At 37.2% G+C, this 25,865-nt stretch overlaps 1 protein-coding gene across 2 annotated transcripts; it reads left to right on the top strand.

Moving 5' to 3' along the window:
* Window positions 1-540: 540 nt before the first annotated feature.
* LOC135463579 (dual specificity tyrosine-phosphorylation-regulated kinase 4-like) lies at window positions 541-21,746 on the top strand. Of its 2 annotated transcripts, XM_064740884.1 has the most exons (11): window positions 541-699; window positions 3,613-3,776; window positions 4,677-4,813; window positions 7,250-7,390; window positions 7,990-8,128; window positions 9,034-9,115; window positions 9,538-9,771; window positions 12,036-12,165; window positions 13,187-13,389; window positions 15,458-15,619; window positions 18,536-21,746. In XM_064740884.1, the coding sequence occupies exons 1-11, from the start codon at window positions 687-689 to the stop codon at window positions 18,652-18,654; spliced, it is 1,524 nt and encodes a 507-aa protein (XP_064596954.1). In that variant the 5' UTR covers window positions 541-686; the 3' UTR covers window positions 18,655-21,746. The 2 variants fall into 2 exon arrangements, with proteins under 2 accessions (XP_064596954.1, XP_064596955.1); XM_064740885.1 differs by lacking the exons at window positions 541-699; window positions 3,613-3,776; window positions 4,677-4,813 and adding an exon at window positions 6,071-6,189.
* Window positions 21,747-25,865: the final 4,119 nt, after the last annotated feature.

The following is a 25,865-nucleotide window of genomic DNA, read 5'->3' as shown; positions in this document are numbered from 1 at the left end:
CAACGTATACTCAACAAAAATATAAACAAACGAAGTAATTTTGTATTGTTTTCTCTCAGTATTAAATAATGTGTTAACATCAACAGTTAGGGTACAGTATGTGTTCATTTTCAACTGTGGCTTCAATCTCAACCAGATTGTTGCATTTTAGGGCAGTGATCAAGGAGGTATGGTGATGACTCTTCGTGATGCTAACGCGTGGACACGCCAGGCACTGAGTGCTATGAACTGTGATTACCATGCACTCGCTGCCATAGCTCCTGGATTATTGCCCTAAAATGTGAAAAATCTGTTCGAAATTGAAGCCACAGTTGAAAATGAATACTCACCCTAATTGTTGGGTTAACACGTTATTTAATACTGAGAGAAAACAATAGAAAATTGCTTCATGCATTCATATTTTTGTTGAGGGTAAGTAAATCCATCGATCAAACACTCAATGACCTTTACATTAACAGGGCAAGCTGGTGGCCACAGTGGCGCCCACATCAACTACAACGACAACGCTGCCACAGCTCAACAACAACGAAAACCGCCATGGTCAGGTGAAGCACCAGCACAGCGAGACAGAGAACAACAACAACACGCTGCCTCAGCTGAACAAAGGGGAGACGCTGACCCATCAGGGTGCCCTGAGCTCCTCCTCGGACCGTGTTAAGAGGGACCAGTACGGCAACAGACTGCCCATGACTCCTTCAGGTGAGTGGTGCCCAACATGACTTTGATAATCCGAGTACACTGGCCAGTAGGTTGAGAAATATTTTGATATGCTGTATTCATGGTGGCTTAACCATTACCATAAAATTGCAAAATTGTGTATGACGATGGTAAGCGGACATGTTATGACGAGGACTTGACAAGCTAGAGGTGGAGTGTTTATTTGTGCCGCAATCTGTTCTTCACCATTTAACCCTTAGCAGTGTCTCTGACAGTTGAGCAGCCATGAATATGGTGTATCTGAATATTTCTCAGCCTGCTAATCACTGTACTCGGACTGAACATGACTGTACCCAAGGTCACCTAATCAAGAATTGCTCAAATGGTTACTCAGGACATTGGAAGTTTATCTGTGGCCTTTACATGTAAATGGTACCTTGTGGCCTTGGAAGATTTCCTGTGGTCCTGAAAGGTTAGTGGCCTTGAAAGGTTTTGCTGTATTCTTTGAAGGGTTTCTTGGGCTCTGGGAGGGTTTTCTGTGGTCCTGAAAAGTTAGTGGTCTTAAAAGGTTTTGGTGTATTCGTGGAAGAGTTACTTGGGGTCTGGGAGGTTTTTCTGTGGTCCTGAAAAGTTAATGGTCTGGAAAGGTTACCGCCTGAGGTTGAGGTATTCAAGCTAGATGATCACCCAGTCAAGGACGTCTTTTGTCACCTTGGTTGCTTTGCGGCCAAGGCTGGCTGATAATTTAGCTTGGACACCGAAACCAAAGGCGGTAACTGACTTACACAGTGGTTTCATTGTTTGGCAAGAGTCATTCATTGCATGAAATTGCTGTTTTAGCAACTAAAATTGGACAGTTTTTTTTCTAAATATGAAAATTCACCTTAATTAATATGTATCAGTGTTTCCTTATACCGGTAAATTCGCGTATGTAACTGGTAGGAATCGTCTGGGACAGGTTACTTAAAAATTTGTCGGTCCCCTGGGCCAGTAAGAAACAGGCATGCATAATAAGTTGGACTAGCCTCCTGCCCGTACCCTGCATGGCACTTAGTACCTCTGGTTGCCAATCCCTGCCACGTGGGGTCAAGTGACTGACAGTGACGTGTGCAGGTCTCCTGACAAGTAGGCCTACATGTACATCACTAAGTATACCCATGAATGAAATCGAAGAAAGTATGAGGACAGGCGATGTCTATTACAAACCTTTAAATATCAAACACTGTCTCAAAGCATGACCACACCAAACAAGGAATGCACATGCACAATGTACGCTGCAGACGAACTGATTATTCGGGTTAGGTCTATGTGGAAGTCACCTCATACCGTTATCTGTTGAACGGTTGTCTTCTGAGAGCCCTCATTATGCAACGAATATGTGTACAAATGTATTGTAGCTAAAAACTAATTTCACTGAGAAATATCTTTCCCGTTTCCATGTAATTCCAATTTAGCATGTCAGCCTGCTTGCACATTTTGTTTGTTTACAGTCAGAACTGATCTCCTATTGCAGAAGAGTTCCTTTTCCTGCGTTTTGAAATCAGGAACCTCCATTAAACACAGAAAACTTACTAATCGCAAGGTTTCGGAAAACTACCACAATTTACTTTGACGCCTTTTCGGTAGCACTGTGTGAGAGTCAAGCACGTTGGGAGACAGGATTTGTATGAGTTGTTATCACATTTAGGACTTCGCTCAACTCCGTTACTGGCTTTGTAAACAAAATGTTTTAGGAATTCCTGCATACAGTTTTGCCCAGACGTGAATTATTTGTCACCAGTGACATAAGATTATTGTTTTGCCTTTTGGGAGCAAAAGTGACATGATCGATGGGCAGACATGTAGACGTTTTGAGTCCTGTGATTGTAAGTGGTTTTTATCTGCAAAACATGTAGATAAAACCAGTCTGCTTGCCTAAAAATTCACTTGAGGGTCCCGATGAAATATTAAAGTAAATTAGGTATTCATGTTTACGAAATATGGGCGAAAGTTGACAGTCTTTCAAATTACGCCAGAATGAACGTGAAATGTTCAGCTGCAGTGGTGAAAACGCACTTGTGTAGGTGTCGCTTTGATCGCAATTTGACATCTTCATCTCGTCTGCTGGTAGGCCTAGTTTGCAAGTATGGATTCGCTGTATGCTGAATTCTGCTAAATCTTTGTATACGGAGAACCCTGCAGTTTAAAAACGGATATTTGACATGATACTGCACATACATAGAAAGGTACTGGGTAGTCACGATTAATCTTCACAGAGTTTTCTCCCAAATTCTCATTTCACTTCTGTTGCGAAATGCATGTACTAAAATCATTATGATTAAAACTAAGGAAAACATGAACTGTTGGTGGTGAGCGTGAGCTTGTTTATTACATTCTTAAACTGTCAATATAATCCCATGACCACCCCTGATTCTCTTCCGTGGCAGTTTGTCAGTGACAACCACCACCAACGCATTGAATCCTGGGATACACTTTCGGAGTCCCACGGTGAAACTTTATGCCATCTACCGTACCAATTTTACCTGACATCAAACATTCATATCTCGCTATCTCCATATATGTATTTTTTTCAGGTCAGTGTCCTGTGAGCACAGGCAGGTTTTAATTAAATATTAAAATGATATATCTGTATACTTTCTACAATTTAAATTTTGTTGTTGGATCTATGAAATTGTTAAGTTTATAGTGCTGTAGGATGAGTTAAGAGCTGCTCGTCTGGAGGAGTTCACATTCATGTTTATGTGTTCACATCCTGGTCTGGCCTCTCCAAGGGTTTCAGAAATGTGCTTTTGTGTTTTTCTGCTTGTCACTCAGCATTATGCTTGATGAGGAAAAGAAACAGTGCCTTGATTTACCAGTTTGTGTTAGTATATTGCATGTAAATGTCAGTCCTCAAGCAAACGAATGTGACTTCTCATCAATAAAGTGAAAGAAGAACATGTCTGATATTTTCAGAAGCGACAAAACTGTACCGAAGTCGCTTAACACAATTTGAACAGACGGAGATATTGGATTATCCAGAAATCTGGTTCTTGGGATTAGAGGCAAAGAAAGTGGAGGGTATTCCAGGGGGCGCTCAGAATTCTGGGTATGACGACGACAACGGATCATATATCAAGGTATGAGCTAGCCACGTTAACTTCTCTGCTCTTCTGTCTGTAATGTTTACCGTAGTATCTGTTGAAAAATTGAACAAAACATGTTTTTCTTAAATAAAAAAAATATTTGAAGTCTAGAAATGACTGATGTACTAAATCAGGTGTTTTATTCTTTAAAACACTGTAGTAGCGAGGAAACAAAGTATCTTGAAGTTAAGATATTGTTTAAATTTATTTAAATAAATTTATTTGCATGTCACTTAGATAAATTGTATTACATATTATGTTTATCATATGCATAATTCTAGGAGATGTATTTAGTGATTATGATCAACAGTGTGGTAATTTATTTTTTGCTGCAAAAAAAAAAACCCGGATGAATGCAGATATGATGGATACATATGCATGTACCATATAGATGAGTGCAGAACACTTTAATGAACATTGGTCAATGTGCTCAAAGAAAAAACATAATGATGTATGCAAATTTATAAAATTCTGAAGTGAAGAAATAGTTTCGCAATTAATCGAAAAGTGAACTGAAATTGTTAAGATGATCCATAAATAGTTATCAGTGCTCTGTAACTTGTGACGCAAGATCAGTAACTTTGAATTACTGTACTTGAATGCATCATGCTTAATCTGTACTTTAACTATTTATTTTTACAAATTATACGAAGGTTATTTTCAATCGCAAATTGCAAACATTCTGTTTAAAATCTGGCAGCAGTAGACTCCTAAAGCTTAACAATGTAGTTTAGTTTTAGAAAACAGGTTTTAGTTGGCTTCAAACTAGTATAGATAATTGCAGAATAAAAATTTGTAGACTTCTAGAGAATCTGATGTAGTTGAAATAATAGAAGGTGTAGTTTTTGTAAACTCCTTTCTGACCAATCAAATATCATCTTGATAAACCTTTAGCCAATCGGGGACCACCTTACGTATCGCTACGAGGTGCTGGAGGTGCTGGGTAAAGGTTCATTTGGTCAAGTTATCAAGGCCATTGACCACAAAACTGACCAGGAAGTAGCCATTAAAATTATTCGAAACAAGAAGAGGTAACACATTTGCATATCTGTGTATTCATGATCTCTGTTTGTTTGTGGCTTCTCATTGGCTGAATACATGCATATGCATGAGCTAAAATGGCTTGCTTACATGTGGATTGGTCACAAACATGAAATGAAGAAGCTTTTGTAGTTCAAAAGATGTCAGTTTGTTGCTTTTGCCAGTTTGAATTTGATTGGTCGCTGTAGCTGTTGCTTTTTTTGCACTTTTTTTTGGTGAGCGAAAAGCGAGCAGAAACTTTGCTTATGGTCTAACATGGGTGCATGGTTTCTCTCAGCATGGCTTGTGTTTAATGTGACAAGAAAGAAAGTAGATAAGTGTAGTGGGTGGTGTATTTTTAGTATTTTTGGGGGTTAATTTAGGTTATTAATGCGTATATTTCTCAGCATGTACTCTAATTCCTCAACCTTTTGGCATATGAAAGAGCAACTTTCAGTGCAATTTATGCACGTTGGTTTGAATTGGCCAATATCAGAGCTTCACAAAAAGTGTAATTTTATCATTCAGCACATAATAATGCCCTCAGAATATGCTTGGATAAGCACCTTGAAGACCTGCCAAAAGGTTGAGGAATTACTGTAATTCATAAAATTCATAAAAACAATTGATAATAGGCAAGTTTTCAGGAAGCAGTTTGAGCCAAAATTTAATAGTTGGATAGATTTGATAAAAGAAACTTTATACTGTTGGTGTCAGTAATTGATGTGACGGAAACAAATCCACATTGCACTGAAAGGGTCTTTCATATCTGTCAAGTTAAATGAGTGAGCCATCCTATATAACTTGAAACAGCTTAATTTTGTAGAACTGTGGGACACTATTAAGTTGTAAGAACTGTGGGCCACCTTAAATTGTAAAAACTGTAGAACACCTTAAGTTGTAAGAACTGTGGGACACCTTACATTGTAAAAACTGTAGAACACCTTACGTTGTAAGAACTGTGGGACACTAAGTTGTTAGAACTGTAGGACACCTTAAATTGTAAAAATTATGGGACATTTTAAGTTGTATGAACTGTGAGACACCTTAGACTGTAAATTTACATTTCGCTCAAGCCAGTACTTTCACTTGTTTCAGTCATCTATATTCCCTGTTGATTATTTTATTTGAGATACTAAAAACTGCTTTGTGAAAACGAGCCAAGAGTTGAATTCTGCTGCTTATGCTTGGACTTTAACCCTGTGATGTTTTTGCTGTTGTTGTGAGGCTGCTTTTCTCTTCCTTATAAGGTGATGCACGACCACATGGTGTATCGCTATGAAATGCTTGAGGTGCTTGGTAAAGGTTCGTTTGGCCAGGTCGTCAAGTGCTACGACCACAAAACTGAACAGTTTGTGGCTGTCAAAATTATCAGGAACAAGAAAAGGTACTACAAAGTTAAGAGGAATTCTTTTTGAAACATATAGGGTTACATATCTGTAATGTACATCTTCAGTGGAAATGTACAGTGTGTTTATGTAATACAACTTGAAGGTAGGGACTGAGAGTTCAAATCCAATTCTGAGCATCATTTGATGAAATGTCATCAAAAAAGATAGTGGAAAATATTGCATCTTGTATTAAAAGTGAGTCATTAAGAAACATCAGGGAAAAATTGTGGGTTATATTGATAGCTCTCGTGCATTGAGGCAGTTATGTCTTCCTAAAGAAGTGCTATTCCAAGACGAATTTGCTTTCATTTGTGTGACTTGCTGTTTGTGAGAACATGTATCACATGATTCACAACAACTGTTCTCATATTAAAAGAGCGAAAAATTTCTTAATCTGATTTTTTAACCATTTTTTCTGGAGGATTCACATACTAGTATCTCTTCAAATTTTCTCTAAACCTAACGTTGTTTCCCTAATCTCCAAGCACATGCCAACAACTTTCTAAATGATTTTAGGTCTTTCTGGACTTTCTCTAGACATTCATTGATCTTGCATGTGCATGATACCAAATTTTGTTTGTTTATTTAGTTTGGTATTTTTGCTTGCTTTTGTAACAAATTATTTCTTGTAGAACTTGTACTTGTATTGCACTTTAGCCATTAATTATTTAAAAAAAAACTAAATTAGTGTTAAATGTTTCACATTTAATTTTCTTTAAAGTCTTCTATTGCGGTTTCAAATTAATTGAATGATTGAAAATTAGATTACAGCTGTCTATGTCTGTCACATTAACAACATCTCCTTAGTTGGGAACAACCTTGAAATAAATGATTATTAATAGCAATTGTATCTCACGATAACCCAAAAATTTCACATATGTAAACGTTCAAAGCATTTAAAATAATGTATTTAAATAATAAAGATCTTTTTTTTTCGTACATGGACCTCATTGTTTTTGTTTATTTATGTATGTACTTCTCTGCAACTATCCCCCCCCCTTCCTCAAAATCCAAATTGTTTGTTATCACTGTTCTGATTGGCTACCTGTTGTGTAGGTTTCACCATCAGGCTCTGGTAGAGGTAAAAATACTGGATGCTTTACGGCGGAAGGATAAAGACGGTCAGTTCAACTTGATCCACATGGGGGAGTATTTCTACTTCAGGAATCATCTGTGTATCACCTTTGAGCTAATGGGGTGAGTTGTAGTCTTGCGAAATCACAGCCTGTCTCAGCCATCCTGTGCGTGGTCTGGTAGCAGATCTATTCATAAGAAGATTAAAATACATATACACCTCAACAAGCAGGGCTTGGAGAATTAAAAGCAACAAGATTACAGTGAATGTGTTCTGATCAGTTTGCGCTTTTAATTTTGGCAGGAACAAACATCAAATACTATTTTATAATACAATTTGCCATTCTGTTGTGAACTTTTAAGAGATGTGTACATGTGATACACATCTTCATACCAGCAGTTTTGTTTATTGGTATATGCGTATGTGATCTTTTGTGAAAACGCTACGCAGTCCTACATGTGCATGCACATATAAAAATGTCACACATTGGTGGACGGATGGTCGTGGGTTTCCCCCGGGCCCTACCCGGTTACCCCCTACCATGATGCTTGCTGCAGTCGTATCAGTGAAATATTCTTGAGCACAGCGTAAATCACCAATCATATAAATAAATAAATCACATTGGCAGATTACACATTTATTTTCAACTGTGAACATTGTGGATCCTGCCCTCAATCCGTACGAGGATAATTTCATTTTTTTTTTTTTTTTTTTTTTACAGAATGAATCTCTATGAGCTGATCAAGAAGAACAACTTCCAGGGTTTCAGCATTGCTCTGATTAGGAGGTTTGGTTTCTCGCTACTACAGTGTTTGAAACTGTTGTTCAGAGAGAAAATAATCCACTGCGACTTAAAACCAGTAAGTAGATCTAGAATCAATCTGCCGAACAGTTTGGGCACCCCGTTTTGGGCACCCCGTTTTGGGCACCCCGTTTTGACTTGCAGGCTGCCAGTTTTCATTATTTTTATATACCTTAACAGGGTTGCACTTGAAAAAAATGTGTACTACGGTAGCCTATCAGGTACTTCCTCTCTTTGGAAAGTCTGGAGTACTGTGCTCCCTCTGAAAAAAAAAAAAATTATCTGTAGCACTGCACTGTATTCTCTTCTGATTGTTGCATTTCTCCATTCAAACTGTATGTACGAGTCGTTGAGTCAATCCATGGCCTGTGAAACAAGCTACATTTATACGAATCTAAACCGCATGTAAGCAACATGATGTCCTGTCAGTTCTTTTTGGGGTTTTCTTTATTTTTGGATGTGGTCGCTGTGAGTTCAAGTCCAGCTCATGCTGGCTTCCTTTCCGGCCGTACGTGGGAAGGTCTGTCAGCAACCTGCGGATGGTCGTGTGTTTCACATCGTATAAGTGAAATATTCTTGAGTACGACATAAAACAACAATCGAATGAAAAAATTTATTTTTGGAAATGTTGGTAGATGGATCGGGGATATTTTGGACATCCATGTACGAGTTATATGTGCAAATACAACGCAACACAAAAGTATGAACACAAATGTTCTTCATTTTGATGTATTCTGATATTACAAATGTGTTCTGAAATTTGTTTTGAAGGTAGGATGTTATCGAAAGTTTCAGCTTTCATGACCTTAATTTTTCTCAAAAAAATGAAGTTTCTAAATTTTTAGTCAGCATGTATGAAGTACCAGCGTAGATAGCTTATGGCATACCTTAAGCCTCGGTGGTAAATGTTCCACAAATTCGCAGTGTTTATAATCTGTTGTTTTTTTCTTTTTTTTCTTTCAGGAAAATATTTTATTGCGACAAAGAGGTCAAAGTTCAATCAAGGTCATAGACTTTGGGTCAAGTTGTTATGAGCATCAGAGAGGTGAGTATTTTTAAGTTGATAAAATTCTTGCACAGTTGTTTGCAGTGCCCTAAGTTGGGTCACACGATGGGTGTTGTTTTTTTTCAGTTTACTTTAAAATTATCAAAAAAATTGTCTCATGTTACTAGGGTAAACTCAGCTGTTAAGATGTCAGTATGAAATCCACAAAAAGCTGATCAGTTTTCTGTTAAAAGTGAACAAGGCTCTAAGAATCAGGTAAAATGAATAGTCTAGAGAGAAAATAATTTTTTGAAGTATTGTAAAGTAAAAAAAAGGGGATATGGGGAATTTCTCACAGTGAACATAAAACGTGTGAACTGCTTGCTTTCTTAGAAGCTTAGAAATCTAAGAAAAGAAAATTTCAAAGATATAAATTTTTGTTGTTTTTTTTTTTTTAATTTTGTTTTTTTTTTCTCCCTTAGTGTACACATATATCCAGAGCCGATTCTACAGGTCACCAGAGGTCATATTAGGGCTACCGTACTCGATGCCCATTGATATGTGGAGTTTTGGGTGCATCCTTGTGGAACTCTACACCGGTTACCCGCTCTTCCCGGGAGAAAACGAGGTGGAGCAGCTGGCCTGCATCATGGAAATACTGGGCTTACCTCCCCCTTCTATACTGGACCAAGCCACCAGGAGGCGCTTGTTCTTTGGTGAGGATATATAATGGAAAGATTGGTTTAAATTTTGAGGACTTGTGGGTATTGTGTAACACTGCACGTGTACAGTCTATTGTCATCGTTATTGTTGTAGTCATAAACATCTGCACACTCCTACAGCGCATGCTCCTCTCTCTAACATTTGATTTACATCCCTGTCACCGCCAGCCAATATTGTACAGAAATCTGGAGCACTGCCAAGGTCAGTGAGGTCAGAGTGATCAGGCAGGGAGTAGTGTCAGGTAACAGAAAAACTCTTGTCTCAACTTTTGGTTCTATAAATACATTGTACTTATGTGTTCTACTGCAACACATGTAGGCTTGTTTAGGCTTAGCTTCACAACTGGTGCCTTTGTACAGACTCTAAAGGTCAAGGTTGTCTATGGGTGACAGTGATGTGAGCGTAAATAGCGGCACTTGTGCTGTGAGGAGTGTGATACATCCGTCTGTACCTCAGTACCCATGTATTGCAGTCTCCATATCATTACTTACAAAAAAAAAAGAAATTGGAAAGAAACACATATCCTAAATGACCTAAAATTTTGCTCACAAAAGTAAAATATCATCTCATGTTTTCCAGTAGAATATCATCCCATGTTTTCCAGTAGAATATCATCACATGTTTTCCAGTAGAATATCATCACATGTTTTCCAGTAGAATATCATCACATGTTTTCCAGTAGAATATCATCACGTTTTCCAGTAGAATATCATCACATGTTTTCCAGTAGAATATCATCACATGTTTTCCAGTAGAATATCATCACGTTTTCCAGTAGAATATCATCACATGTTTTCCAGTAGAATATCATCACATGTTTTCCAGTAGAATATCATCACATGTTTCAAGCAAACCTCGCAACATTTTTCTAAAATCAGTAGAACTCTCAGAATCAGGAAAAATGGGCAAGTTAGTCATGGACGAAATTTATGGACACTTAGGATATATGCATTTTTGTAAGATCTCTTTTGTCTTCTCATCGGGTGTGGTAGATCCAGGGTCAATCCTTGGTCTGTTCACACCTAAGACCTTAAAAAAGAGGAAGTTACAACTTCCTCGCTTGGCGTTCAGCATGAAGGGGGATAGTGCAACGACTGGTTGACCCATATCAGTATAATGGCTCGGGTGAGGCGGCTTGCTTGCGTTCGTTAAGGCATCTCGGTGAAGCAGCACTAGATAAAAGAGCGGTGGAAATCCATCCTGTAACAAGGAGGCATATTGCATACACTCTAAGGACTCCTTCATCGTCATATGACTGAAAAATTGTTAAGTACGATGTTAAACCTAAAGCTGTCACTCACTCGCTCTTTTGTCTTCTCCATCCATTATGAATGTCACGCATCATTGATTTATTAACTTTTCGCCAACACCTTTTGGTCACAATTCATAGTTTGCTTGCTTTATTTTATCTCCAAAATTACAGACCCATTTTCACTAAAACTTAATTAGCAGGTCCTGTAAATCAAATTAGAGTTTAATCAATGCAAACTATACTTTTGAACCGTTGTTGAGTGTTTCCAACACTGCTAGGGCCGGTTTCACAGGACTTCTGAATTTCAGTAAATGCTTCAAGCCATAGTTTTTGCGTAAGTCATGCATGGAGTATTGCAACAACTTAAGTCACACACTACGTGAGTGTAGTATTATTTAGGAGGCCTCCTTGGCCAAGATGGTTAGTGTGCCGGCGCAGAGCAATGGACCATTAGTATCTCACCAATGTGGTTGCTTTGAGTTCAAGCCCAGCTCAGCTCATGCAGGCTTCCTCCCACAAATTGCTGGAGGCCATCCAATAAGTAAAATATCCTTGAGTACGGCTTAAAACAGCAATCAAATAAACAAACCAGAACACATTTGCTTAAGCAATGAGAGAGTAGGGCCTCCGTGGCTCAGTTGGTTAGCGTGCTAGCGCAGTGTTATGACCCAGAAGTCTCTCACCAATGCGGTCGCTGTGAATTCGAGTCCAGCTCCGGCTGTAAATGGGAAGGTCTGTCAGTAACCTGCGGATGGTCGTGGGTTTCCCCTGGGCTGTGCCCGATTTCCACCCACCATAATGCTGACCGCCGTGAAATATTCTTGATTTTAGCGTAAAACACCAATCAAATAAATAAATAAATAAATAAATCATGAGACAAGAACCTAGACAATAATACATCTAGTCATTGTGATCTGTTGTGGGATTGATACTCGTGTGTACATCTTATTTTGGGGATTTGGTGAGGGAAAGTTCATGTTTCTATTTTTTTTTTACTTGTTGCAGACTCCAAGGGTAATCCTAGATGTATAACCAATAGTAAAGGGAAAAAAAGACGAGTGGGATCCAAAGAATTACAACAGGCCATAAAAACAAGTGACGCTAACTTTCTGGACTTTGTGAAAAGATGTTTAGAGTGAGTATAAACTAAGCCAGGCTGTGTGCTTGTGAAGGATAGTTTATGCTGACTGTAAGGACTATGACATGTTTCATCCTGGCTTCAGTGTTGATCAAACTATAGGTCATTTGTAATGAAACTTGTCTCTACACACACACACACACACACACACATATACATATATATATATATGCTTATACATGTGAAAGGGGCCTCCGTGGCTCAGTTGGTTAGCGCACTAGCGCAGTGTATTGACTCAGTAGTCTCTCATCAATGCGATTGCTGTGAGTTCAAGTCCAGCTCATGCTGGCTTCCTCTCCGGCCGTACGTGGGAAGGTTTTTCATCAACCTGCGGATGGTTGTGGTTTTCCACTGGGCTCTGCGAAGTTTCCTCCCACCATAATGCTGGCCGCCGTTGTATAAGTGAAATATTCTTGAGTACGGCATAAAACAACCAAATCAAATAAAAAAAAAAAATTAAAAAAATGCAATCAAATAAATAAATAAAATATACATGTGAAACGTTTCATTGCATTTGTATTACACGAAGACATCTAGACAAATGTATTTGATGAATAGAAATTTAAACATCTGAAAAATTGTTACTAAACTATTCTTATTCTAATTTAATCCAAATATCGTTGTCACTGTTTGCATGACAAGAACAGAAAGTTCAAAGGTATATTGTAAATTGTGGCAGAAGACAACCTTAGTTTAAAACAAAACTTCGTCTTTGAAATACTTTTGGGGAAGTCACTGTATAGTAATTGCAGTAAGTATAGTTCCAATGCATGATAACAACAACAACACTGTCCTCCCAAAGAGCCACTTTGATGTAACTACGTAAATCAGTTCTTAAAGTAATAACTTTCCTCAGGAATTACGTCAATTTAAGACGCTTTATCCTAGGCACGTCATTTACGAAAAAAGTTACGAGAAATATTACCTGAGAAGTGTTGTGAAAATCGTCCATGTTCACCAGAGGTAAAAGGGCATGAAAAATACACATCTAAATTTTGTGATTCATATATACATGTAGATGGGACCCCAGTGCACGCTTAACCCCGGACCAAGCTCTTCAGCACGAGTGGATCAAGGAAGGTCTGGTGCACAAACCACGGCTGGAGCGACGACAAAGGCGCCACGCGTCACCCGCAGCAGAGACGACTGATCCATACAAATCACCTGCTCAACCACTCGTGAAGGCGAGGTTAAAAGAGTCCCGACCCACACCAACGAAAGGTGAGTTAAAAGAAAAGCCTGACATGCGTGGCTGAGTATTCATAGGTACTAAAGGTAGATCTTTGTGGAGGAGATATTCCTTAGGCAGCATCAGCGGCATGTGAAGGGTACAGGGTCCGACCATCATTTACGTAGACTACGCGTACTGGCCGATCAAGATTGCGTAAGATGCGATCAGGATGCAGGGGTAGAAATGTTCATAAAACTGCCTGTCACAGAGACAGGTAGATTTTTTATTTGCCCCTGTCACCTACAGGTATCTATCTGTCTCCATCAGTCTGTAAATTATTCTGTGTTAGAGCTACAAATTGTAATTGTCCCATTTTGCGAACATGTGATTTCAAGCAAAATTATTTTCCGTCAACCTTGGCGAGAAAATATCAGTCTTCCATGTTACAGGATTATTTGGTTTCAGTAGCATTTTCCTTTTTATTCAATATTCTTTCGGGACCGAGACTTATGCAGAGTTGATCACCAAACGAAACTTACTCACGGGAGCTCAGTCTGTACTGGTGTATGCATGTGCCTCCCATTCAAGGGAAATAACCAAGGAAAAGCATCCAGTTTGTGAGCGTTTAGATATGTTTGTGTCTTGAGTTGTTCCCCTTTACACCTGCGACGACACATGCAGAAAAGTTAGCAATGCGGTCCTAAAGCTGGAATAGGAAGAGGTCGGGAATATAAATATTAACTTCCCGTTCTATTATTTTTTTTATTTGACTGGTGTTTCACGCTGTACTGAATAGGATTTTGTTTATATGACTGTGGCCAGCAACTGATTGATTCAATACTCTGCATTGACTTTTCTCTAGTTCATAATGACTGGCGCTTGTTGACACTGTTCATTCCGTCATAGCTGTGGATCCTTGTGAAAAAATTAACATGGCTTCATGCAGGTTTAATTTTGCCTTTGCTTTGACAACTGAAGAACGCTGTTCAACATTGAAGGCACATTTGATTTCATAATTGAAAGCGTAAATATGATAGGTTCGTTGACGACAGCCTTAATTTTCCACTAAATGATGCTCTAACATTGTTGACATGTTCGGGCCGAAAATGACAAAGTCTTGGGATAACATTTTGGTTATGGGAACGCCAAGTAAATATACAGACTTCACAAACATAGACATACATGGATATTGGCTTAACATGATTGTAAACTTATTGGACCTACCAGTCTCTGTGACAGGTGAATTTTTTTGTGACCTGTCGCCAGTAAAAGTTGGCTATCGGCAACAAGTAGGCAGGCGTTACTTTGACCGCTGCGATGGTGCCAACATCCGCCAATCTGCCGCCCATCATGGCCGTATGACCCCCGGTAGGATCCACCTGACATCTAATCAGGATGCGCGTAGGGTGGATAGATGATACACGTAGGGTATATCATTAGGATTGGGCAGTACTGTGGTTGTATGAAGAAAGTTCATTTAGGCCTTCGAGAACTACAACGTTGGCAGCTCCATCAACAGCAGCAAAATTCAGCGATCAGCGTTGTATGTTGATGTATGAACAGAACAGCTTTTCTTTTGCAATACTCCTGAAATCAGATTCTAGCTGTCATGTCAGCTACTGACATCGTCATGGCAAAATACACATGCATGTATATTCAAGAAGAGTTCATTTGCCATGTGCAAGCTCATAATGTCCAGTTAAAGCACTCTACAAGCTTGTCAATTGATTTATTTATTTATTTGATTGGTGTTTTACGCCACACTCAAGAATATTTCACTTATACGACGGCAGCCAGCATTTTGGTGGGTGGAAACCGGGAAGAGCCCAGAGGAAACCCACGATCATCCTCAGGTTGCTGGCAGACCTTCCCACGTACAGTGTCTTATAAAAAACAACTGTAATGATTTATACTAGAAATATTCCATGTATCTATATTTTGGTATAGAACAAGCCTTGGTGACTTTAATCCAGCCATTGGGCATTTTTCTGCAATGAATAAACTGCTGTATAAAATTCAGGCCGATTGAAAAATCAAGAATAGATAAGTGCGTCTGGTTGCTGTGCATAACAGTTATAACTTTTTTAAGAATAAGTTTTCTGTACATGTGTATTATAGCCTCAGTGGAGAAGATCAAGGTAGAGGACTGGAAGAGTGGGACTCATCACCAGGGGAAAGAGAAGAGGCATAGGAGTGGGGAGAAGAGCCCTAGGGGCATCCGCGAGCGAGTACCCCCCATCGGGGCCTCGGCTGAACACCCACGAGAAGACACAGCCCGAGGTATAAATTAACTCCTGTAATTTCGCTCATAGTCGTCATTGTTTTATTAGAGGTCGCCACCATGCCTGTTCCTGAAACATATAGGATAGAACAAAAGGAATGTGTAATTAAAAAGGTGCCACTTAGGATAGTGACCTTTGTTTATGTATCCCATCACCCATGATTATCCTCAAGATCATTCTTCTTCAAAGTCATTAAATGTCTGAAATGTAACACTGCAGATTTACTCATGATGTGATTATTTGTAAATTAGAGGTCGCAGCCATCCTATAATGATTAGGATAGTAATTTATACTACAGAAGACTCTCTGGCCATATGCGAGAATGTCTGCCATCAACCTGCGGATGGTCGTGGGTTTACCCCAGGCTCTGCCCGGTTTCTTCCCTCCATAATGCTGGCCGCCGTTGTATAAGTGAAATATCCTTGAGTGCGACATAAAACACCAATCAAATAAATAAATAAATATTACAAAAGAAAAATGTTCTTAATCAGCCTTGAAAAGAATTGCCTTTTTTCACATACATGTATCTATCATGCATCTCCGAGGTCATTCTTCTCCAAGGTCATTGAATATCTGAAAATGTGTAGTTTATGTTAGAATATTAAAGTAGCACAACATGTACATTTCAAGTGGTTTTATTTCCCTGGGAACTTTGAAGCAGTTGTTGTAATAATTTTACTTTTGACAGTGTCACCTGTGTTTTGTACATGCAAGGTCACCCTGATTAGCATTAACATGAAGGTCATTTGGTGTAAGGTCAAGGCCATGTAGTTCAGTGTCAAGGGGATTTTTGTTGTTGTTGGAACAAAGGTCAGGTACATGTCGAATCAAGGGGATTTTTATTAGTTTGACGAAAGCACCCATTCGATTCATTCGATTCATTATTACAGTATGTCAGTTTAGCCTCACAATGACAGTGAGGACTAGGCAGGAAAAGGCTGTTATGGGGTCAGTATAGCTATTGTCCATAGGGCTGAAAAATTGCCTGGAGCTACATACAACACAAACACAAAGTATGCAAGTCAAAAGATCTAAATACAACTTAAAGGAGAAATGAACATAAAAATGATGCCAAAATCAGATGAAAGAGCATCAAAACTTATTTACAAATATGATCTTTAATATTTTGGAGGATGTTTTTTTTTTTTTCAAGAGAAAAGGGTTTTTGAAAATATTTTTGTGTGGTGGGTATTTGGGACCAATTTTTGGTATTTATCGTTGTTGCATAATAATATTCTAAATAAGGATGTGATGATTGTCTAATAAATTTATTTGAATGTAAATTTGTTGGTTATATCGAAACATAAATTATGATAATACTTATGAACATATTATAAATACAAATATGATCCAAACTTTAATACATTTGTTAGCTGAAAGAACAAATTCTAATGCAAAAATATTTATTACATCCTCATTTATGACATTATTAAAAAAAGACTAAATACCAAAAGGTGGTCCCAAATATCCACCATACAAAAATTATTTTCAAGTGTCTTTTTATCCTTAAGGAAAAATCAAAAAAAATATTGAAGGCCACATTTAGGAATGACTTTTCGCACTCTTTCATCTGAACTTAATTTCATATTTATGTTTTTTCCACCTTTAATAGTGTGATGAAGGTGGAAGCTGTAGCGAGTGAAATTGAAATGTTTCTCAAGGTGGAGGAACTGGTTTCATTTCTCAGCTTTTCACTTTTCAAAAAGTTTAAAGTTATGACTGAGCAGTTTGCCTTTTAACGTGCATGTCTCTCAAAAAGTGAAAAGCCGTACAAAACTTTGCCCTGGTTTAAAATCTGATATTTATTTTTTGTTTCATTTTGTTTATTTGATATAAGTAATTGAAAAATGCATCGTGAAAACACGGTGTCTGTTTTACACACGTACGTTTAAGTCATTGGTGTGTCAGACTTCAATGGGTTGAGCTGTTAGTTGGCACTCTTTTCTTGCTGAAGGTAGAAAATATCCTGCAGAACTGTGCAACGTGTTAGAAATGTTAGGCAACTATTTTTTTTTACATTATACTGTAATATGTGCACCTGAAAAAAGTTTCACAAAAAAATTATTTAAAGTAGAAGAACGCTGGAAAAAAGAAAGATGCAGAATATTTGCGAAAGTTCCTAATGGAAAGCAGTGTAATTTGTATATGCACAACATGGTGAGACAGGTGATGGATAAATTAATGTGAGGAATTAATTAATTAAATTAATGAGAGGAAGCCAGCATGAGCTGGACTTGAACACACAGTGACAGTCATTGGTGAGAGGCTCCTGAGTAGATTGTAGTCACCACAACTGAACTTTGAAGCGTGCTGGATAGCACAGCTTCATATGTTTTTTCACCTGTTAAATGAACAGGATAATCACAATTGTTATTTTTACCAAGTGCCATAAAATACATCTTCAAATTAAGCACATATCATAACAGAATTTTGCATGTTGTTTGATGTTTAAATCATTAACTCTTTAACTTATGTACTCACTTTCCATGTTGTTTTTCTTTTATTTTGGTTTATAACACAGAGCATTATTCATTACTACTGATTAAGTATTCTTAAGTATTCTTACAAGCTCATGTAAGTAAGAATTTCTGTTCAATATCAATCTCTTTTTCTTTTTTCTTTTTTTTCTTTCTTTTCATCATTTGTCATGTTTTGTTGTGTCATGCTAACAATGCCTTAACACATTGGTGATATCAGATTCACATGTATGTATTCCTCTTCGCATTACAAGCACATAATAGCCATGCCCACATTACTGGTTGCCATGGTACTTACGTGCACGTAATGCTAAGACGACTTAGTGCAATTGTGCCCAGTTCTCCTGGGCCTCTGTATTGTAGGTCAGTAAAATTGGGTAGTTATATGTGACACTTCAAAGTAACCATAATCCAATTTATTTCCCTTGTTCCTATAGTAACCACAGCAAAAGGGGGTAAGAAGGGTTTGGAAGACCAAGAAAGAGGAGTGAAGGATGAAAAAGTGCCGGCAGGCGAGTCAGATGAAGGCTCTACTAAATTACCGCCCATTGCGTAATCGTAAGCCCCTGACCCGTCAAGGCATGCTGCATATGCACAAGTCCCAATTGGAAGAAACCTCAGAAATCTCAGTATTTAACGAGCCCAATTTTTCTGGCTTAGGGTTATTAAAGTATTAAGTAATTGCAAGTGTAATAGACGTTAATTGTAGTTCAAGGGAGATAACTTGTGAGCCAAAATGTAAAGTAAGGGGAGAGCACTTTGATTTTATGAACATGGTTTATCCATAGTGGTGTGAATTTGACGTATCTCATGTGATAATATTGTTGTGGGTTTTTTTTTTTTTCACTGTTCTTTTGTTTACTCAGAATGTGTTAATTTGTTACCAGCTGTGTTTACATCACATGATTAACCACATTTCTAACAACCTCAGTATGTTTCCAACTGATTACTTTTTGTTACTGGATAGAGAAATGGACGAATCAATATATCATAGAAGATTACGTTACTTTAAAAGGAATCTTCTTTCTAAAAGTTATGGTTCCAAACATTTTGTTATCGGATATTTGCAAAACAGATTCAAACTAGTTGCTGGTCAGCTAGTCTTCTCTCCATAGCTGGAAGAATTTTAATAAACAACTTGAACCACCGCTTATTTTTCATTGGTTTCTGACGTATTTGTGACAAAACATTGTAGGTGTCTGGCAGAAATGTTCATAATTTGTTCATAGTGTTTATGGACATTGATTCTGTGATAGAAGGTTATTTTGTGACCTCTCCATTTTTTATCCCGCACACTCTTTTACACACATAAATGTACACATAAGTAACCTTGGTATAAACTCAGCTCTTTTTGAAGCTGTTGACTTGGCTTGGAGTTGTGGGGTCGTTTGTTTTGTGTATACGAGAAGGTATTTCTATGAAGAAGTAAGAATATTAATAATTAAATAATCATTATTAATTATTATTAATCATAACAGCCTGTTCAGACTGTTACTTGGAATTGGTTTCGTACAGAGTATTTTATATTTGTTCCTTGCTCTATAATTATACACAATAAATGTATAACTGTTTTTAATGTCATAGTTCGCAAGCACAAACCGTTATTTATATAGCCTGCGATGTTGTGCAGGGTAAAACACCGTGTGAAAGCAGGATGTTTGAGCAAGGTTGAAAGGGGTTGTGTTTTTGTACATTTACATGTATATTGTAAGCATTATTTGTATGTGTTTTTGGAGTGTGTACATTAAGATTGTGTTTTTGTATGTTTACATGTATATTGTAAGCGTTTTTGTATGTATTTTAAGTGTTTTTGTATTGTGCACAAATACATGTACCGTACATACATGTACCTTGTGCAAGTCAGTCGATTTTATACACATAGAGTGCATGTATTGCACACCTCAATTTTTATGACTGTCTAGAAGGTCTGTGTTTTTGTGTGAACTCACAAAATTTGAAACTTTCCTTTCTCAAATAGCTTGTGTTTTTTGTTTTTGGCCTATATATGTATATATATATATATAGTTTTATGAATGGTTTGTTAATATTTTGTGGACATGAGTCTTAAAATCTATATATGTTAAAAAACCTGGTTTCCCAGTCTTAACAAGTGCTTTTTTTTTTTATTCAAAACATTTTATAGCCCAAGTATTCCGTCCATAGGAGATCAAGAGAATAAAATGGACTAATTGTGACCTATTTAATGCCATTGAATTGATTTATAGGTAATAAAATATATAGTAAATGTACTGCAAATATTTTTCCCTAAAGTGTGTTTTGATTATTAAAATAATGGTATACATGGAGAGAGAAAAATAATGATTTGAATTTAAAGAGTAATATGAGAGACAAATAATATTAACAGGTACTTTATTTGTGGAACTTTAAAATGTTACAACTTGATAATGTATGTCAAAAAATTTTTTTAAAATATATTTTGAGGTTGAACCAGTGAGGTTGACATTTAGGAACATAATGTTTGCTCTAACGTTATCTAAAACTAAGCATTTGCAGTTGATAATAGCTGTTTCGTTTTGGACAGTATAACTTTTAAGGTAAAATGGACAGGTATAAGACGGATAAAAATACTGTTGACAGTCTTCCAGGAGTAAATGATGAAAATGCAATCCCACAGGAGTGTGAATAAATATCAGTATTTTATAAAGAAGATAATTTTGGTGTTTCGTTAGGCATTGGTAGACTGTTGTGTTGTGTAAAGACAGAGTTAGCATGATACCTCTGTTTTTGTTTAAGCAAATTAAAAAATTCATGCAATTTAGACAAAGTTCAAATTCACATGCAATTTTTTGCTAGTATCTGCGGCAGCTATGGCAAATGCCAAAATTAGTTACAGGATTTGTTTTTTTGTAAAGCAAAATTCAGTCTGCAAAATTCTGGAATATTGCAGGTGGCTTGGATGGGTGACAAGATCAAACATAGACAAAACCATTTAAAAATATATATGTGCACTATTGATCTTGAAAAAAAAATGACACATTTTTCCTCAAAAGTGACATTACATATGAGGGAACTGGAAAAGAGCATTTGTCATTTGATTGGCTGGTTCAAATCACTCATTTTGCATTCTTTAATTTTGATTGCCCAGTCCAGTTTATTATCCCAGCTTCATTCAATTCTGATTGGCAAACTATTTTCAATTTTGATTAAATAAACTATTTCACTGTAAATTTCTTAACTTTCATTTTATGGATTGCGCTGAAAATCAAAAAATTAGTTCAGTTGATTATTTTTTCCAGTTGGAAAAGTTAAAATGCTTTTTTATGTACTCATGTAAAAGTTTGTGACGTTATATTTGATGCGGATATTTGTTACTTGTTGTTCACACAATAATGAAGCACAGGGGGCCTGTTAAATAAAAAAGATCATACCTGATTATTATAAGTTTTGTTGATCATTTCAATTATTTTTAGGGGGCCTCCATGGCTCAGATGGTTAACGCACTAGAGCAGCGTAATGACCCAGGAGCCTCTCACCAGTGAGTTCAAGTCCAGTTCATGTTGGCTTCCTCTCCGGCCCTACAGCAACCTGCGGATGATTGTGGGTTTACCCCGGGCGCTGCCCGGTTTCCTCCCACTGTAATGCTTTCCATATAAGTGAAATATTCTTGAGTACGGCGTAAAACACCAATCAAATACATAAATCAATCAATTACCTTTACTTGTAGTTTGTTTGCTTATAGGGTTTATGGTTATATTTAAGCTCATTGTTTCCTGCTTATAATATATTTATTTATTTATTTTATTGGTGTTTTAGACGGTACTCAAGAATATTTCACTCACAAGACTGTGGCCAGCACCTTGGTGGAAGGAAACTGGTCAGAGCCTGGAAGTTGGATGGTAGGGTGAAGTTGGATGGTAGGGTGAAATTGAATGGTAGGGTGAAGTTGGATGGTGGGGTAAGCTTACTGAGGTTGATTGGTGGAATGGAGTTGGATGGTGGGGTGAGATTGGCTGGTGGGTGAAGCTGGCTGGTGGGTTAAAGTTGACTGGTGGGCTCAATTTGGCTGGTGGATGAAAGTTAGTTGACTGGTGGGTTGAAGTTGGTTGGTAGGTTGATGTTGACTGGTGGGTTGAAGTTGGTTGGTAGGTTGAAGTTGACTGGTGGGTTGAAGTTGGTTGGTGGGGTGAAGTTGACCGGTGGGGTGAAGTTGACTTGTGGGGTGAAGTTACCTAGTTTTGGCGCTATACGTGCTTTTTGTTATCACCTTGCACCGAAATTTCAACACAGGTGTGCATATCATTTGTATACATTAATGACATCATATATTGGTTCTACGCAAAACATAAAGGGGAAACTCTTGTTTGGTGAATTTGCTTGTTTCACACAGTGAATACTCGTAAAGAATATTTCATCTGAACAACGATGGTGGCAATTATGAAAAGGTGGAAGAAACCATTGCACTCTGTCAGGTACCGTACTGGAACACTTCCTGATGTTTTATGCCAAACTCGAATATTTCACTTATACGACGGCGGCCAGCATTACGGTGAGAACACCATGGCCATCCACAGGTTGCTGGCAGACCCTCCCACATACGTCTAGAGAGGAAGCCAGCATGAGCAACAACCACATTGGTGAGAGGGTCCTTGCTCCATGCCGCCACCAATCCAGATATCTGTGTGTCACACAATGTATGTAGGTAAGATTGTCAGCAACCAATTGCCAAAAGTTCCTGGTTTATCCCGGACACTCTGTTTGCTGCACCCATAAAACTGACAGTCATGTATCATATAAAATGAAAAAAAATTGTTGAGTAAGCTTTTAAACAATCAGAGATACCAGCTTAAAAGTGTGACAAATGTATATTGCTAAATTATTGAAATTGCCAGAATAATGTTTTCAGTGTGTTAAAATTTACGTTTATTAGCAGACCAATTTAACTGGTGCTTGTGCGTCCTGGGGTGTTACTATTTTTTTTTTTTTTTTTTGATTGGTGTTTTACGCCGTACTCAAGAATATTTCACTTATACGACGGCGGTCAGCATTATGGTGGGTGGAAACCGGGCAGAGCCCGGGGGAAACCCACAACCATCCGCAGGTTTGGGGTGTTACTATATTTCACCAAATGTTTACCATTTTTCAAGTGCAACATTTTGCTTGATTTTGATTGGTGAATTTCTGATCGGAATTACGTTTTATTGGCATCAAAATTATAAATTAAAGATCTTTATTTACTTCTGAACGCATATTCTCAATTGTTATACTGTCAGCATAATTACAGTATGTATACAATAAATTTGTATTCAGCTACTATTATCATATAAAATTAAACAATAACAAACATCGAAAGTTGAAATTCATGAATTTATTTCCAAATTACAGTCAGAGCAAAACATCTGCATAATAATGATCAATATTGTGTAGACTAGAAACAATATAATTGTTATCCACTGTATTTATATTCTTCATATCCGAAATAAAACTATGTTTGAATTCAGGAGATTTTGTGTCTTGTTAATATAAACTGCATGAATGTTATTTCAATATCGATTAATTGAATGTGGAAATATTGTTCTTGAATAATTATTTTATAAAAAAAATTATTGTGACAGCTGAAAAAAAAAAATAAGCTAAATTTATGCAAGAACACCGAACATAATATGAACTGAAAATTGTACAATTTTTTTTTTTTATGTAACATCAGCCATAATTTGTGACAATCAAAAAGTCCTACACCATCAATAATATAAACTGAAAATTGTACCAACATTTTTTAATGTAACATCATTCATGATTTGTGACAATAAAGAAAGTCCTATATACATGTAAATCTACATCATTTTCAGAGATACAATCTTAACATTGACCCGATAGTTGTCCTTCAGGCGTCATATTTTTTGACGATCATATAATGTGCAGATCTTAAGCCACACATGCCTCACCCTCATTTAACGTTGTTGTTGTTCAGGACAAATCTGTCTACCGTGTTATAAGCGAACATAGCCCATTCCATGAAGTTTGTTAGTTAATGATAGCCTGTGACATACACAATATACACAGGAACATAACTGCTTGCCAAATCAGAATAAATTCAAGTCTAGAGACCAAGGATCAAACCTGGGTCCGGTCATACCAAAGAGCAAGGAAATTGGTATGATCTGGTGTCGGTATAATGTACCTGTGTGGGGTGTCACGTCGGGCGTCATGTCTGGTGTCTTCAGCATCATACTTCAATGGTGGCACATTTCTGGGCATTCATTTCAGACATTAAATGATTTCTTCATATTTATTAAGAGATCGTCAGCATGGAAACCATGTCCAAAATAGACAGCCATTAAACATCACATAACCTGACATTTGAACTCGCTCCTCATTAATAAAGCCGAATAAGTGTAAAAGTTTTAAAGCTAAATTTGATCAAAAATAAAAATCAATGATGATTGATTTACGTGAGACAATAAAAAAATTTTTTTTGAGAATTTAGCAGAAAATGTGATTAAAAAAAGTAATTTCACATTCAGAGTATAGAATAATTACTTAATTAATACAACTGACTGATCATTGCTGTCAATCAAACAGTCTTAGTGATCTCAACTGCTAGTCAAACTACATCAACCCATCAGAAAACTTGTCGCCATTTTGCTCATCATGTTTGGCCGTCAAGCAAACGTTTTAAGGGACACGAAATTTGATGGGTGTGGATATAATTGGTTTGTCGATTGATTAGTCAACGTGAAGTCACGTTAACATGGAAGTCACATTAACATGAAGTCAAGTTAACACGAAGTCACGTTAACATGAAGTCATGTTTTGACAACATGGTAAGGAAAGCTGAAAAACAGGGGTCTGATTGTGAACTTTGATTTTAAAGCACATTTTGTCTTCCAGATCATCATTTTAACAGCAACACAAACACATAGTGCTAACCAATAAGGAATTCTTGATTAATTGGTTCAGTTAAGGACAAGTACATGCTAGTATTTATTTTTTTGACTGGTGTTCTACATCATACTCAAGAATGTTTCACTTATGCTGCTGCGGCCAGCATTATGGTGGCAGGAAACCTATGTGCCCCAGAATATGTATACGAGAGAATGCACCTATCATTATGGTGGGAGGAAACCTATGTGCCCCAGAATATGTATAAGAGAGATTGCGCCTATCATTATGGTGGCAGGAAATCTGTGTGCCCCAGAACATGTATATGAGAGAATGTGCCAATCATAAATTGACAACTAATTCAGTAATTTTAATATCATTACTTAAAAATAAACAGAATACGACCAACTTTCTCTCTGAGCTAAATGGAGAACAACTAAACAGCAGAATGGTTGGTCTATAGTAATTTTAGTCATGAATTTCAAAAATGATGACATCGAATCAGACATATTCTGCCACTTTAATTCACCATGCTGGTATAAAACCACGAAAACCCAAGCCAAAAGCTAGCAAGAGTTGGATTTGAACTAGCGAACTCACTAGTCGAAGGATTGTTTTCTCCAGTGAGAAACCTCTTACATCACTAAACCACAAAATAAAAGCCATACTGAAACGGTATGTCGTAACACTTCAAATTAACCACTGCAAGCTATTTACAAACTTTAATATTCTTACACAATACACCAGATAGTTTAAAATTCTTCGTTTAAACTGAATTTCTGACTGCAAACCATAAATATCACTGAATATACGTAAGCACTCTGAAACCCCATTATAATACAATATGAAAAATAAATTCATTACCATCTATTACTTTAAATTAACAACACAGAAAATGTAATAGTATGTACATGAACATCTAAATGA

The sequence above is a fragment of the Liolophura sinensis genome, chromosome 3 (genome assembly GCF_032854445.1).
Source record: "Liolophura sinensis isolate JHLJ2023 chromosome 3, CUHK_Ljap_v2, whole genome shotgun sequence".
Classification (NCBI taxonomy): Eukaryota; Metazoa; Mollusca; class Polyplacophora; order Chitonida; family Chitonidae; genus Liolophura; species Liolophura sinensis.
The sequence above is the reverse complement of the archived record's forward strand: the minus strand, read 5'-3'. Positions and strand labels throughout refer to the sequence as shown.